Source organism: Boleophthalmus pectinirostris, unplaced genomic scaffold, assembly GCF_026225935.1.
Source record: "Boleophthalmus pectinirostris isolate CB_2022bp ecotype Guang Dong unplaced genomic scaffold, ASM2622593v1 HiC_scaffold_12, whole genome shotgun sequence".
NCBI lineage: Eukaryota > Metazoa > Chordata > Actinopteri > Gobiiformes > Gobiidae > Boleophthalmus > Boleophthalmus pectinirostris.
In genome coordinates this window covers 38,058,762-38,076,364 of record NW_026571018.1, presented here as the reverse complement: position 1 = coordinate 38,076,364, position 17,603 = coordinate 38,058,762, and the positions used below count along the sequence as shown (strand labels likewise).

General features: G+C 39.3%; 1 protein-coding gene across 1 annotated transcript in view; it reads right to left on the bottom strand.

Moving 5' to 3' along the window:
- LOC110160287 (organic cation/carnitine transporter 2-like) overlaps window positions 1–17,603 on the bottom strand; it is a 28,513-nt gene that overhangs the window by 7,484 nt on the left and 3,426 nt on the right. The window contains exons 2-7 of the mRNA XM_020924917.2: window positions 11,333–11,436; window positions 10,787–10,941; window positions 9,014–9,185; window positions 6,744–6,870; window positions 4,688–4,788; window positions 532–746 (exon numbers count right to left, since the gene is read on the bottom strand). Coding sequence (XP_020780576.2) covers window positions 532–746; window positions 4,688–4,788; window positions 6,744–6,870; window positions 9,014–9,185; window positions 10,787–10,941; window positions 11,333–11,436 — 874 coding nt within the window. The remainder of the gene's footprint in view (window positions 1–531; window positions 747–4,687; window positions 4,789–6,743; window positions 6,871–9,013; window positions 9,186–10,786; window positions 10,942–11,332; window positions 11,437–17,603) is intronic.

The following is a 17,603-nucleotide window of genomic DNA, read 5'->3' as shown; positions in this document are numbered from 1 at the left end:
TTTATTGTGGCTACTTTTTCTCGGTGAGGATGAGTTATTTGTTATTTGTTTCACGTCCCAGGCAAATCCACCCTCATCTCTCTCTATATGTTTTTACAGATGCCTCTCAAGCCTGAACAAACACGCTCATCTAGTCAGATTTGTGTTTTTTGGTGACGCATGTGAAACGAAGGAGCTCACTGGTCACCATCATTTACACATAAAATCACATTTCTCTCTCCTCAGATGATCAAAGGTTAGTGCTTCACTCATTGATTCTGTAGAAATCCATCATGTTTTTCAGCCCCTGTGATAATTTTCTCTGATATGGACGGACCATGGGTGTCCCTGATTGGCTTATCCACATGTCAATCACACTCTGAACTCTGAACTCAGGGAGATTCACCAGTGACCAGACTCACATCTCGGTAAAGTATTGAAGAGTTGTGCATTTTAGATCTCAGGCAATCATTACACTTGTCAACAAATCAAAAACAAACAAAAAAAACACAAAAAAAAAGTATATAATGTTTTAATATGAATAAATCCTACTTTGAGGTATGAAGGGAATGAGCAGCAGGAAGCCTCCGCACATCACCAGAGACGAGGAGAGACAGAGACGCCGAGGACACCAGCGAAACATGACCCAAGAGAGGACGTAGGCCGGGACTTCCACCAGCGCGGACAGGAAGCAGTTAAAATACACGTCTCCATGGAGATTGGAGGTGTTCAGAGAAAGAGCAAAGTAGGCAATGGTCACGCTGTTCCTGCAAAACAAAATACAGTTTGAATGTTAAAGATCTTCTCTTATCGCAGGCCTCTGGATGGGTGACATCACAAAATTCTATAGAGTTAGAAGATTTCATGGCGATGGGGACAGAAAAAATCTACTGTTAAAGTGTGTACTTGATTTTTTTGTCGTTGTCTTTTTATTTGCTTTTAAAACGTGAAAAATGTCAGAGTTCATTTAGTCATCGCAATGAATTTACATTTGCTTTTCACAGCTTTCAGAGACTGGCATGCGAATGTGCACTTACAGATTATTTCTAATTAGATGGGCTTTTAATATGCATACACTTGTTTTGATGCAGCATACTCTATTATCATCCATGTGTTTTAGACTTTTGACCACTCAAAAGAAAAAAAGAGAAAAAAAAAGAACAGTGATGAAGTGATGCATTTTATTTTATTTTATTTTATTGTATAACTGTATAACTGTATATGTATAACTGTGATTTAGAAAAAAAAACAAAAAAACATCATAACTAGTAATAGAAGTAAATCAAGACTACAGGTAATTTAATATTAGAAAGCTCTAGTCTTGTGTGTGAGTATCTGCTGCTGCTGTTCCTCCTGCACCACTGTCACTTCACTCTACTGCACATGTCTCCTGCAGAAAGAGCCTCTGTTCTGTCTGGATCATGTCAGTCGATCGCACCGTTACTTCTGCACCACGGAACAATTTAACATTTAAACAAACTTATAAAGACGACTGAGAAGACTGAACACAAATGCCCCCAAAAACAAAATCATATTTTATAGATTTATAGATTACAAACTACAAGTTGTGAAGTCTGAAGCCGAAAACGATAATCGAGCAGCAGAAAGAAAGTTTGGAGTGAGAGAGAAACTTGTGACACCGGGAGGATGCACCATGAAACTTTCCTGAAGTCACTGGATGGATGGACAAAGTCTGGACTTCAGTGACACTGAAACCATCCTGTCGGGATTCAGAAAGACCCGAATAATTCTAACTGGAACTGATGCTGAGTCTGACGACAGCGACACAGAAGAGGAAGCAGCGCTCTGTTTAGATGGAGAGTTTGATAAACTTCTCCTTCTTTCTTCTGTTCTGTTGTTTATGTTATAGTTTATCTGAAGAACTGTTCATATGTGACGTTAACAGTCTGTTGTTCTCTCTTCTATTGTTATTACTACAACTTGACTTTCAACAGGATATGTCTGTTCCAGGTCTCTGATTTTATAAAATAAATTTCCTCCAAAAAGTGTGACTTATAGTCTGGTGTGATTTATATATGTTTTTTTTTTCTTCTTCATTATGCATTTTTTATACTTCAGAGCGACTTAAAGTCAGAAAAATACAGTACTCAACTATTATTGTGCTGATATTGCAAAGTTTAAAGGTAATAAAGGTGTTACATAAACTGACTCTTATGAGCTTTAATTAAGTCATTAGAATGTTGTTACCTCATCAAAAACAGACCTGGAGTTGTGTTTTGTTTCATTCAAACAGTAGTTTGGTAGTTATCAAGTTACCAGCTACTTTTATCTCTTATTCAGTGGCAATTCCAGGGCTGAAATGACCTAAATAACTCTAGTAAAGGTGTATGGAGTTAAAAACACAGCGGAGAACTTCCTGGAACAGAGAAGAGAGAAGAACTCTAAATATGCAGGGTTTATGTTCAACATGTGTGAAACAGCTCCTGGTATGTGTCTGAAGATGCACTTTCACACCAGAGATAAGAAAAATAAGTGCAATATGGGCCCTTTTTACTGTCATCTCTTCTTACAGTTGTCAAAGGTGCAAATGGAAGGCAGAGACAGTCAATGAACCTGCAGGAGGTCATTCCTGTTCTCTCATTATGGGTTCTGTTTGTGGTGCAGATGACAATGGGGACCGGAGCTTTACAGGAAAAACACATTCTGATGTTCACAGCGTCTGACAGCTCTTTGTTTGGTGCACGCTGCAGAGGTCACGAGAACATACCCCCCGCATTGGAAATATTCTTCAAACAAGAACTGAACATGTTTTGATGAATTTCACCGTGTTTCTCGTTTTAACTGTGGTTTTCTTTCCACGTACCTCCGTTTAAAATATCTGATTTTGGAAGAAGACTAAATCTCGACTGGCTTTTTAACATGAATCCCAAATCAGTCTTCACCAGAGTTACAGGTCGGGTCTGTGGAGAGGGGTATTAATTGCTAACACATAACATATTTAGATCACCATGTTACCCTTTATCATTTGCTATGTGACGAAAACATGTTGCAGTTTCGTTCGCTGACCCTCCAGAGTGACAACACAACACAATCAGCGCGCACAAGTTGCCGTGTATTGTTTTATATCCTGTTTTTGTTTAATTATGGAAAATTGTTGTGCCGAAGCATGGGGAGCGCGGGTGAGCTGAGCGGTGGACAGAACTGTAACGCTGACACTAAGGAGGGTTTGAATAAGAGATCGCAAGATGACTCAAACATGCATTGATGACATTTAAAACCTCTTCAGGCATGTTTCTGATGAGGGACTGATGTCGTCACATGGTATATTTAGCAAGATAGATGTGTTTATATTAGGACTCGATTTAACCAAGACTACCCTCAAGTTAAAGGTGCACTATGTAACATGTCTGGTGAAGGGTCCACCACCTGCTTGTCTCCATCAAGATATCATCATTGCTTTGTCTTACATTTACTCATATACAGGTGTTCAATTACTCACATCCTGTATATCTTCAAACCATGCGTTCTTAGCGTGAGTGGGTTCATCTCTCCACAGATCTGACCCGTAACTTGGCCTGCGGGCGTCACTTGATTATCTTGACATGTTTAAATCCTCTGTACCTGATTTCTTCCATGTATCTGCGCAAACCTCGCCTTGCCCCAGTACAAACGTAAGAAACTCTTGGGGTTAAAATATGTCCACTGTGTGCCGTCTGCTTCTGATTATAAAGACTTTTAATGTCTCGAAAATACCCAGCCATTTGGTTTATTATTTTAGCATAACTTTTGGGTTTCTACTAGTGTCGTAGTACTTGAAACCGGTCTTGGTCTCGAGACTGGGCTCAAGACCGCTTTTTTCCAGTCTTGGTCTTATGTCAGTCTTGTCTGACACTCGGCGAGCGCGATCATATTTCATTATGGCCGGTAAAAGTGCAGAGCCTTTAAATACCACAGCAAAGCCAGGAAGAGAATATAACTGTAAATGTTATGAACTTGAAAAAAAAAACACTTGATTCACTTTGAAGTGCCAGTGGAAGTGGGTTCTCAAACTGTGGGTGAGGGTCCAAAAAAAGGGGGACAGGGTGTTTAAGTGCAGCACCGTTTGCCTGCTAGTTTCTAGGTAATATTTAACTAGTCTGCAGGGTTATTTCTGCCAAATAAATGGGTTTAATGCTTATAATGACCACCACAGTGCTATGTAAACATTTTAAATAAATAACTGCATTTAAAACACTATAAACAGCAGCAAATTATGACTTTAGCAGTGAAATGAACTCAATTGTCCATATTGGCTGCCATGGACAGTTGAAGAGTCTGTATTTGACCCATTTTGCTGGGCCGTTTGAGAGAATTTGACCCAGAAATGACTCAACTGTGACCCAGTCTGTTGACCCAGGATTTGAGTATAAGCAAAACAACCCCCAAAAACAGCAATTGATCTTAAAGTTATGAAAAATGTGTAAACTCATTGTGGTGATCAACTAAGTTAGGAACGTATAAGTAAGAGAGGAATATGATTGGAATGAACTAGTTCTGTTTTTCACAGTTTTGAGGACTTTTTAAGAATCTTTAAAAATAATTTCAATGAAGACAAGCAGGTAGGCCCTCCACCAGAGCAGTGACACCTTTAAAAACTCAGATACATTACTAAAGTGATCATGTTGTGACTGTGCTGAAGCCTGCAGCTGTAGGGCAAGTTTTGTTTTCATTGACCAGGGTCTTTGAGTGTAAAAGTGCAGGGACAGACCAGATGATCCAGAGCGTGAGAGACAGCCAGCGGAGGGAGCCCCAGCGCAGCAGGGCACAGATGTTATAGGACGTGTTCTTCTTCTCTGACAGCGGTCCGGCCTAAAGGGCAACAGCAAAACAAACACAGAGGAAAAGGCACATATTGTGATGTTTTATGATCTATGTTACAATGTTTCCTCATCACAGACAGACCGGGAGTTGTGTTTTGTCTCATTCACACATGTTTAACACACAAACCCTGCAGATTTAGGCTGAGTTCATCTCTCCTGTTCCACCTTGTGATGTCCTGTGGTAATACAGGAAGTGCTCCACTGTGTTTTCAACTCCCTACAGCTTTACTAGAAATTTATTTGGAAATTTTCACCCTTGGAACTGCCAATCTCTCCCGAATAAAAGATAGCTGTTGCAGCCATGCGTCTTGTGTGTGCGTCACCTGTAGAGGGCGCCGTGTGGTAGGCTACATTAGGGAGGACCTCTCCTGTGCTCCACAGGTGTTGCAATCTGGTGAAGCACACAGTTTATTCACCGCCATGCTTGGCATCTTTGTACGATTTTAGATCTTTTTACACAGTAATTAATTTTTTGGCCAATTAACAAGTAATAAAGACTATTTTTATATTAAGACTGGATTTGATTACTTAGACGCCAGAGACAAGACAGCGCATCACTTACTTTCTCCGGACCTGCAACTCTCAGCGGTCTAAGTAGGATTTAGCTATTACCTTGAAAACTACAGCTTCATGGCATCATAAGGTGGACATTTTGAGCGTTAGAGATGTAGACACACTAAAAATATAGGATTAAGGAAACGTGAATGAAACAAAACTCAGCTCTAGGTATGTTGAGGAGGTAATAATATTGTAACATGGCTTAAAGCTCCCCAGGACCTTTAAACATGTCCAGGAACTTCAGAAGAACTCAGCTGAATTGTAACTATTAAATGCAACACTTTAGTAGAAACTCACAAACATATAGGAACTAGGATTGAAGGTTAAGAGGCCCTTTGAAAATGACTTTTTACCAACTTAGGTCAGAGTCCTGCACTGGTCCATTTTTGGAGACCCGCACCTATCAGCACCTGCTCGCACCTGCGCAGTACAGGACCACACCTGCCCGTTAACCTGTGATTATATCAAAGCCCATGCCCACGATAAATCACACACAAATTAAAAGCATTCAAATGGAAACACTTTTTTTTTCGATGCACATCTCAACAAACTACGTGACGCTAAATGGCAATAGTATGGAGTAAAAAAGCTTTCAGAAATATTCGTGTGCATAGAATAGTAATCCATGCATACTGAACCAGGACTAAACCATGACTAACCCAGGACTAACCCAGGACTGAACCAGGACTGGCTGCTGGGACAGACCTGGAGATACGCCCGTGTAGACCGTCGGGTGACCACAGGCGAAAGTACCGGCACAGAGCTCTACCTCCCATGGAGCTAAGTGCAGCCGTGACCCGATTGTAATTTGCGGACACCCTTCTCTGCAGGCTCGGGTTCTCTCTCTCTCTCAAGACCAAGATTAGTTATGGTTTGGACCAGGCTTAGTCCTGCTGTAGTCCTGGTATGATCCTGGTTTAGTCCTGACCCGCCCATGTGTATTCACTACCCGCCCGCATACCCGCCCGTAAACCCTCCCCTCCCTTTCAGCAACTACTTGCGGGTACCCATCAGGTGCAGAACTCTACACTTAGGTGAAGTCGAGGTATTTTATTACACTTCTTATCTGTACTTCAACACAGCTGAGCAACAATGGGAGTTAGGTCGTAGGTGTTATTATGTATTCATTGAACACTTTAGGTTTTATTGTTCTGAATGCACCATACAAAGACTCTGGGCAAGATCTTCACTTGTACATTGACATTACATACTGCACCTTGTCTGTTGTCAAAGAAAATCAACTCCACTTATAATGTAATGAAAATTTCAGTGATTATTTTAGTTGTATTCAGTACTGACATCCATCTACTAACATGAAAACTTAGAAAATGGCCCTATACAAGACTATTGCACTACGAATTCTGTTAGAAACAAATGGAAGCTCACCTGCAGAGATTTAAAGATGATTTCTGGAATGTCCTTTTTGTTTATTTTTGCTGCATTCTTTATCACGAGTTCGGCCTCTTCGGTTCTTCCTTGAGACAGTAACCAGCGAGGAGACTCTGGGATGTACCTGCAATCAAATATAGATTTATTCGATCAGTTTTTGCAGATTGAGACACACGGACTCAAAAATAACTCCTGTGAGCTTTAAGCCATGTCAGAATGCTGTTACCTCTTCAAAAAAAAGACCTGGAGTTGTGTTTTGTTTCATTCACACGTACAGGATAAGCAAAGTCTGTAAATTCCTCTATTTTACTGACAATGGCTGAGATTGAAAGAGAAAAGAGCTTGGAAAGAAAAGAAAGTGATAGAAAAGGTGCACAATAACAACAACAAACGCTGAGATACAGAGTCACGCGGGACTAGTGTCATCACCTGTGTCTGTGTTTGACGAAATATATTAGGTCATTTGCGGCAGATTTTTTACTTTACAAATTACAGACATGGTGCATTCACCAAGGATTAAGATCTCAGGCATTGCCCGCAATTATTACAAATCACCAACGGTCCACAGGTCAGACTAATCCTGAGAGAATAGGGCTATAGACAAACTTTATTGATCAACGAGGGAAATTATTTGGACAAAGTGGAGCACTTCCTGTATTACATGATCACAGCTACAGGTCTGTTTGGGCTGAGGAAAAATTATAACATAGATCAGAATATACAGAAATATGAGCCCTTTAACGCCATATTGTGATCGTATATCAAAAGTAGTGTGACAAGAAGATAATTCATCAGAAAAGTTACAGGGTTACAGAGAAGCTAAATACTGTATGAAACAAAGTGGTACTTGGTGTAAAAATGTTGAGAGTTTAAGCATGGTGGCGAGGTATGCTTCTGTGTGGACTTTGCATGTTCTCCCTGTGTCTGGGTGGGTGTGCTGTTTCCTCTGCGCACTCTGGTTTCCCTCATCAAGACAAAACATGTACAATAGGTCAAACCCTCCAGGTAGTCCTGCCCAGTGTACTGTATGTTTCTGACTATAAGCCGCTCAGGAGTATAAGTCGCACCAGCCAAAAAATGTGTAATGAAGAAGAAAAAAACATATACAAGTCACGCCGAACTATAAGTTGCACTTTTTGGGGGAAACTTATTTTATAAAATTAGACACCAGGAACTGGCATTTCACGTTGAAAGTCAAGTTCTAGTAGTAACAATAGAAGAGAGAACAACAGACTGTTAACGTCACATATGAACAGTTCTTCAGATAAACTATAACATAAACAACAGAACAGAACAAGTTTTACCAAACTCTCCATCTCACTCCAAATCACTAAATCCATTCAATTCTTCATCCTCATTGTCACTTCTGAACAACTCGGCCTCGACCTCCGGAGGTAAAGAGAGCGCCGCTTCCTCTTCTGTGTCGCTGTCGTCAGACTCAGCATCAGTTCCAGTTAGAATTATTCCGGTCTTTCTGAATCCCAACAGGTTTCGGTGTCACTGAAGTCCAGACTTTGTCCATCCATCTAATGACTTCCAGGATGCTCACTCCAAAGTTTCTTTCTGCTGCTCGATCATCGTTTTCTGCTGCATATTTTGCCACTTGCAGTTTGTAATCTGCAAAATGATTTTCTTTTTCGGGCATTTGTGTTCAGTCTTCTCAGTCGTCTTTACAAGTTTATTTAAATGTTAAACTGTTCAGTGGTGCAGAAGTAATGGTGCGATCGACTGACATGATACAGACAGAACAGAGGCTCTTTCTGCAGGAGACATGTGCAGTAGAGTGAAGTGACAGTGGTGCAGGAGGAACAGGAGCAGCAGATACTCACACACAAGACTAAGAACCTCTCGAAGCTGTCAGTGTGAACATTTTAATATATACGCCGCACCAGAGTATAAGTTAGAGGAAACGCCAAAACCAAGAAAAAAAAAGTACGACTTACACTCCGAAAAATATGGTACTCAGGTATTTCTGGCAGCATACTTTTACTCTTAATTGAGGAATATTTTTTTATTGAAGTAACGGTATTCTTACTTGAGTAAAAGTTGCAGTTACTCTTTAGGAAGTCTACATGGCTAAGTGGCAAAAGTGATTTAGGAAAGCAATATGAAACGATGTCACTGAAGGGTCAAGTGCAAAGGACACACTGAACTTCACCTTAACACCAGTGTCACTTTGGTGCCAAGCGTCATCAAGCTTCTTCCTCACTATAAACAAGTTACACATTTTATTATGACAACACTGGACGCACAGCCGACCTACCTACCACCAGAGCGGGACCAGGGCGAGGCTCGGCAGGGTCAGCCCCAGGAGCAGGCTCTTCCAGTCTCTGAGGAAGAACGCCGCCAGTGGCATGAGCATGTACCCAGCGGCAAAGAACAGACACACGCCCGCCGTGGAGTAGGCGGTGCGCACACGGGGGCTCAGGACCTCCATGCCTGCACACAACACGCTCGATGAAACTGATACAACAAGACTGACAAAAATAAACAGCTCTCACTTTAACTATAAACAGACCATGTTTTGGGACAGTGGCTCAGTGGTTAGAGCAGAGGGATCACAGTGGACCTGTAGTTATGTCCTAGGCAAGACACTTCACCTACTTTGCCCACTATGAACGTTGTGTGTTTGTGTATGTGTATATTTGTGGATTAAATTAATAATGCATAGAATTGTAAAGTGGCTTTGAGAATGTAGAAAAGTGCTGTATAAAATGAATGCATTATGAGCGGCAGTAGCTCAGTTGGTGGAGCATTCGCCCACTGATCTGAAGGTTGGCGATTCGAATCCAGCTCTCGACATAAAACATCGCAGTTTGAGCGGTCAGATCCACTCACCCACAGGCTGGCTGGTGTGATTCCAGCTCCCACAGATGAATGCTGTCGTTGTGTCCTTGGGCAAGACACTTAACCCACCTTGCCCACAGTGTCTGCGTACACTGGTGTGTGAATGTGTGTGTGAATGGGTGAGTGGTTCCTTGTTGTAAAGCGCTTTGAGTGACTTGAAGGTGGAAAAGCTCTATAGTAAAATGTGACCATTTACCATTGTTATGATGATGATGATGATGATGATGATGAAAGCGTCAGTTGATTTGGGACAAGTCTGTGTCTCTTTCTCTGTCCTGTTTTCCTAATTTTTTTTCAAACTCACATTAGCCGCCTTGTTTGTTTCGACACCGGACAAATACCTACCGTAAAATACCAAATAATAGCCGGGTTTCAATTAACTGGTGCCAGGTGTATATTTTGATAAATAACAGTCGGTTCCAAATAAACGCTGAGTTTAATGCAGTCTAGTCCAGCAGTGGTTGTGGCTGCTGCCGAGGAACTGCTCAAACTCCCGTTTCCCGTTTATTGTGCTTTATTTAACCAAGATCTGATGATTAGTGCAGCGACACCACAGAGAGTCTGATGTTTACAGTGACAGGAGCAGTTTGACTTTAGGTCAGTCCTGCCGACACCAGACTGGTTCTGTGACTGAATGGAGAGGCTCTATTCTCTGCGCTGCGTCCGATCAGCCTCAGCTTCACTGAAAAAGTGGAGGAACAGATGACGTGCTGTGAAATCACTATTTCAAAGTGACGTAAAAAAGAAAGATGGAGCAACACAGCAGGCAGGAAATGGAAGCAGTTTTTAGGAGTTTTGTCCGATAAGGTCGTCAAAGTAGTCTCCACACCATCATATAACGGCGACGCTTCCTCCGAGAAGTGACGTAAAAAACTGTAAATTATAGTCATACTGGTTAAAAGAATTTGAGTACTATATTTTCCCAGTTTTGCTGAGCAAGATTTTTGTGAAAAAGGAATTGATCGCCTGGTCTCAAATAAATGCCTGGTCTGTTAAGTGACTGAAACAAATAAATGCCCCGGCTCTTATTTGGTATTTTATGGTATGTGAAGTTATGTACAAGAGAAAAGAGACTATAAGCTATTGAGTAACAGGTTTCTTCCTTCTCCATATAGTTAAGATGTAAATAATGATTGCTCCACTTAAAACTTGTCCAGCATGAGTTGAATATTGACAGTGAAACACTGGGTTACCTAGCACAAACGCAGTCACATAAGAGGAGATTTTGCCCATGCCAATCACAAAGTACAAGGCACAGAACACAGGCCATGACGGAGAGAAGATCTGCAGAAAACAGAAGACGTTTGTAATCGCGATGGACGCGAACATCACCACTTTTCTCCCAAACCTGCAAAACAAAACACAGCCATAGTTTAAAGAGAGAGTATTTTACTTCTATGGTGTATTAACTGCTCACACATTAACATTTACACACCATGTCACTATATAGTGTTTTTCATGTTTGCACGTTTAATAAGTAGTCATCTCCTGCTCTTGAAAGGTCACTCTTTACTGTGTGTCACTAGCTCGGGCAGAGGCTGACCCACAGGAGGAGTGGGTGAGTTAAAAGTGTCTATTTTTGAGCCTATAGCTACATTCATAACTATTATCTTCTCTGTTTGTGCATTTGGACTGAAACCAAATGTTGATTCACACTTCACTACATCTGAGTTCTGTTTACTGGATGCTATGACATGAAGACTGGAGGTTTGGAGTTTAACTGAAGTCGTGCTGATTACCGGTCAGCGAGTTGTCCTGAAATGAAAGATCCTGCCAGAACTCCGCAGTAGTGAATAGAGGTGGTCAGAGGGTTTTTCCAGCTGTCATCACACACCAAGTCCCACTGAAAAACAACCACAAAATGCATAAACATCAGTTGAATAAACGAATAACAGGCCTGTAATAGTGTAGTAACGGTAACAGGCTTATTTCTTTCACCTTATAACTGGACGACCCAACTGGTCTTTTTGAAAACTGGGTTGAACTGAACTAAACTTGCCACTGAATGCTGGAATTCATTTAAAGTTGAGATGTTTTTGCTAAAAACTTTAATCTGATTAGTCACATTAATCCCATCATCCTGGTACAGCCAGAGAGTTCTGTAATCACAGTGCAGTCTTCACTGTTTTGAAACTTAGCTTCACTGCCAGAGCATGCACAACCCACGCGTCCACGCTGAGAAACATAAAGATACTGTATCAGTCTCGACCTGATAACCGAGTCTTATCTTGAACTTGAACCTCCCAGCTCATTTAACCTACATTTAGTAGTACCAAGCCTTCCAAATTTTTATCTATATTTTTATTACAGATGTGCAAAAATATAAAAATAGCGATATATATCGTATTTTGTTTAATGTGATGATACAGTATTGATACCGTGGGCTGCTGAACTGATTTATCGCCAACACTATTTTTTGGTATATTTTGCTCAATTATTTTGTTACAGCTACAGTTTTGTTGTTTGTTCAGAGGAACGAAACTCATTTATGTGACACATTTGACATTTTCACAGTTTTGATGATTACAATGTTTGTTTCATATGAACTTTTGCACAAGATGTTGTTTAAGAAAGACTTAGTATCACAGTCATGATTTAGCTTTTATTTATTTTATCATTTTATTTATTTATTGAACCGTATCGAATTGATTTGAAATATATTGTATTGAATCGAAAGTGCACTGTATCGAGATAAGTATCGTATCGTGGCCTATGTACTGAGGGATGTATCGTAACGGCAGCTTCTTAATGATGCCCAGCCCTAATTTTTATACAGATCAGTATCAGTCTGGTCCCCACACTCTGCCGAATCTCAAGCCAGTCCAAAACAATTGTAAATAATTGAATAGTTGAAACTAATTTAATAATTGAAACGAAGGAGCTCATTGGTCACCTGTGATTCACAAATAAAATCACATTTCTCTCACCTCATATGAACAGAGTTTAGAATCACTCATTGTTTCTGCAGAAATCTGAGGTGTTTAATTTTGTACAGTTATGTTACAGTTAGTGAAAACTCCTCTCTATCTGACGATGAAGACTTGAGCACAAACTTTCAGAACCTAGAACTACAGGTGAATTACACAGATCATAATGAGTACAAAGCCCAAACTAACATGAATGAAATTGATCCAGATAATAACACTCCTCAGGGTACACACAATAATACTTTATATTTCACAGACGTCACATTTAATAAACAGATTATACTGGACCAAAAATTACCTCTAGTTCATTTTAATAGCAGTTTATACTCCAATTGTGAATGCATTAAAGATGAATCAAATCAAATCACCCTTTAACATAAGTGCAATCTCAGACACACGGATAAATGGGGATAAAGGTTCTGAGTTTAATATGAAGTGTTATGAAAAGAGGGAGTGTGGCTTTATATATTGATAGAAACATCAGCTATTGTGTTGTAGAAAGTGTCTCTGGTGGTGGATGAAGTTTTTGAATGTAAAACTGTAGAAATTACACTGCAAAAACAGAAAAACATAATTGTAAGATGTGTTTACAGGCCAACAGGACATGACATGGATTATTTAGCAAGTGGATGGAAAAGTTATTTAATAATAAAACTACCAAAGATGTTATAATATATGGAGGCTATAATATTGATGTATTAAATGCCAAAAAACATACATTTATGGAGGATTTTATCAATACAATGTTCACACCATGGACTTGTATCCACTAATTACAAGACCAACTAGAACAACAGACACTACACAGTGCTACCTTCATATATAACATATTCTTTAATATTCTGGACAGTAACATAATTGGTTTAATACTAAACCACACCAGTGATCATTTACCAGTCTTGTATGTGTATGTAAATGTAAAACTAAAGATGTCTGTTACCGGAGGGTTAGAACAGAACAATCAATAATGGCTCTGAAGCAGGATTTTGCAACTCATCACTGAGAATCTATTTATGAAGATGTAAACACAGCTTACAACTCCTTCCTAGACATATTTCTTTCCCTTTATGATAAGAATTGTCCCATTAGAAAATGTAGGGTAAATATGACACAAAAGCTCCATGGATCACAAAAAGGCAATTAAACGCATGCAAAAAGAACAAAAACAAAAGAACTGGTATAAAGAGAGAAAGTAGAAAAGAGTTATTTTTTTTTTGTTAATGTTGGACCGGAACTGGCTAAAAAAAAGTCCAATAGACGAGGAGCCTCTCAGAAACCTAATAGAAGTGAATCCAAATGTTTCTCACTCTAATTGTGATGAAAAGGAGGTTTTGGATATTATTAAAAAATGTAAGAATAAAACTTCACGGGACATTAATGACATAGACATGAGGACTGTTGTAGCAGAGGAAATAACCAAACCTTTTACACATATTTGCAATTTTGTGTTTTTTTGTAGTTTTATTGTGAAGCACCTATTGTTAACTGACCAAATAGATTTACATCACTTGCTTTTATTGATTTAATGGAGGAAATTTTAAATGGTAATGAAAAAATACAGTTTATAATTGTGATTTTTTATTGATCTTTAAAAGGATTTTGACACGACTGATCATTATATTTTAATAAATAAACTGGAAAACTATGACATTCAAAGAAAATGGTTATAAAGCTACTTGGGGTACAGATGACAAGTTGTGCACATTGATCAACACAAATCAGGGTTTAGGGACATAACGTGTGGGGTACCTCAAGGTTCCCTATTGGGGCCAACATTATTCATAATGTACATTAATGACATATGTAAAATATCTAAGCTAATGAAATTTGTACTTTTGCTGATGATACTAATATTATATGTTAGGGGATAATGTGAAGCAGCTTTTGGCTCAAGTAACTGGAAAGTTCACATGAAAACGCCAATTTTACTCATCAAAACAGTGAAAATATCAAATGTGTCGCATAAATGAGTTTCCTTCCTCTAAACAAGACAAAACTGTAGTGCTGTAACAAAATAATTTAGTAAAATATACAAAAAAATACTCTTGGTGATATATCGTAACCCACAATATCAATCTTGTATCGGCACATTAAACAATCTGATATATCGATATTTAGATATTTTTTTGCACACCTTTATTCTGGATCCAAGGCAGTTCTGTTTTACTAATCATTTAATTATATGTGCTAGTCTTATTTGAAATTGAAAGAAAACAACCAAACTTTTCACACTGTACTGCTAAACTACTGAATTTTATAATAAATAAATTTAAAGCACAGAAAAGTAGAGCAGAACTGGCCTGATATCATCTGAACCAAACTATAAGACTTTTGAACAAGTCTGACAGAGGGATCCACTGAGCTTTGAGATCCATTGAGTTCCATTGGGTTTTGATTGTTGGTACTCGTTGCCAACAGATACAAGAGTGAAGAAACATTAGGAGATGTTCATAACCGCTCTGGCTGCTGCTCCTTCCATTCCCCCTCATCATATCCTGAAGCCATACGTGCTCCAATACACTTTTCTACATTGATCTGTATCTCTAAACCTGGAATACTTGAGAGACAGCGGGACACTTGGCTGTGGCTACAGAACAGAAAATAAAATTCAGACCACAAACTCAGCACCATTTTCATTTCATTTGGTTTTCCAGGACAAACAGAACCAGACTGTGACCTCTTTTAGGACAGGCAGCAGTGGCCCGGTGTATGGGAAACTGCCCACAGATCAGAAGGTTAATGTTCTATACCAACTTATTATCAAAGTACCTTTGAACACAAATGCTATTGTATTTACCAGGCTCAAGTTCAATGTTCATTGTGACAAATAGTTTGGCTACTAACACAATGCTCCACACTTGCATTACACACTGTAAAATCTAACATTAGGGTTAATTTGCATACGTACAAATCTGACACTCGTACGACCTGCACTCGTGTGACGCTGAAAAGCTAAAACATGAACTATCTCCTATACTCTATATGCACAGAACAGACTCACCATCATTAGCGCCTCTTCTGTCACAGAAATAACACACATAATCCACTGAGTCGTGTCATTTAGTCCAAAAAAAAAAAAACTGATCACATCAGCGGCGCAAGGAGCGAGTTGTTCTTATCGCCGCTAGCAGTTTATGCTAATTAGCCAAACGGTCTTAAGTTTCGTTTCTGTAAAACGTAAACAAATGTGATCAGAGCTGAATTATCTGATCAAACGGGCTGATGTGTCTATAGTGTTTATGGTTTATATGTTGTAAAGTTGAGTTTATTTATGCAGAAGATTTTAATGAAGAATCTGCACAGTGGATTGTGGGAGATCTCGTAGCTCCTTAGCTTCTTATGCTAAAGGAGCTCACGGTTTGTATTTTTCCTGGTTTATGAAATTGATTTAAGTTAATTTTTGCGCCTGCGCATTTGTAAGATTATGTCAAGAAACCGGGATACTCCATTTGATCATGTACACGCGAATATGAGTGTCCAGGTTTCTCAGTGCGCATGTAAACACAGTAACTTGAATACTGACATAACCGGGATATGGCTAATAACCGGGTTACTCATGTGCATGTATACACACTCACTGAAGGGTCTTTCTCAACTTAATGAGTTTCAGTTACAAGACCAAATGTTGTTTCTAAATTTAATTTCCTTTACACTTATCAATTACACTGAGGTCAACTTGACCTTAGTAACTTCAACAGTGACATGTTATTGCCAAGAGTCCAGCTCCATTTCCAGTCTGTTCTGTCTCCTCCTTTTGCTTCCTCCCTGTTTTTCTTACAGTCGCCACTCATTCCCTGATCCTCCCAGAGCGACTCTATATCCTCCTGCTGTTCATTCAGGGCCTGTTTACACAAGAACACTTGCGGGTAAAAACTACAAAATATTTTATTGGAAGTGCCTTTCGTTCAGACGGTGACTGTTTTTGGGGCTTTAAAATGCAAAAATATGAAACCAGCCTCCAGAGTAGAAAAGTTAAATACACTCTGGCGCAGCGTTTCCATCTACACTGCAAAAGACGCAAAACTTTGGTCAGATCTGCTCACGTCGCGTGCGTGTTTATGTCTCATACATCACCACCTAGCGTCATCACCGAGCCGTCTGGCATGCATACACAATCCAATTCTACACACTTTTGCGTCACCGTATGCGCACAGATTTCCTCCCAAAAACACTCATCTAAGCACAGAACAAAAAGTGAAGACGCAACACCACTTTTGTGTCTTCTGTTCAGACCGTCATCATATAAACTTAGTCTCGGTCTCTATATCCTTCTGCTGTTCATTCAATCTGTGCTCGATTCAACCTGTTCTCCTGTTTTGTTTCTTCCGGTATTTTTTGAGCTCTAAGTTCAGGGGCCTTGGTTGAGTTGACATGGAATGACCGAGCTTTATTATTTTATTATTTTATTACAAATGTTATGATGTGTTTGAACTTAAGCTGAACAAAACCTTTGCTATGTTTTTTTCAAAGACTAATAAATACACAAATCCTACCTGGTGCAGATCTAAATGACTTTATTGTAGATGTAGAGGCTAATCTTTGACTCGTTTTCTCCTTATTACTAATTTAACCTCTTCATAAAGAAAGATGACTAATGAGCCTGTCTTACGCGTTTACAACCTGATGTCGTTGCAGCACGGTAAAACGACCGTGTTGCTCCAGCCATCTGTTTCTTTATTGTCAACAAGTTCAAGAAAAACATTTCTTCACATGTAATTCCATGAGAATACAACAGATAGGCACTAGTGCGCCCCCAATGTTCAAATCATGTATCACTTTTTCTTTCTTTTGAGTCAAACATAAATCATGCACTTAAACATATTAAATTGCTTTTTAAACAAAAAATGCACATGAATCTTTATGAATTGTTAATTATATTGAAATATGTAATCTTATGAAATGGCGCTTACAGTAGAAAAGAACCTGTTTTTACTCTAACATGTGTATAGAACTAACATTAACTTGTTCAATTCAAGGCAATCAGTTTCCATGTTTTTAGCAGAAGATGAACTTACTCTTAAAGTAAATGTTACTACATATTTCAGATTTGAGGAATGCCACTTATTCGTTGGCTCAGCTTCAC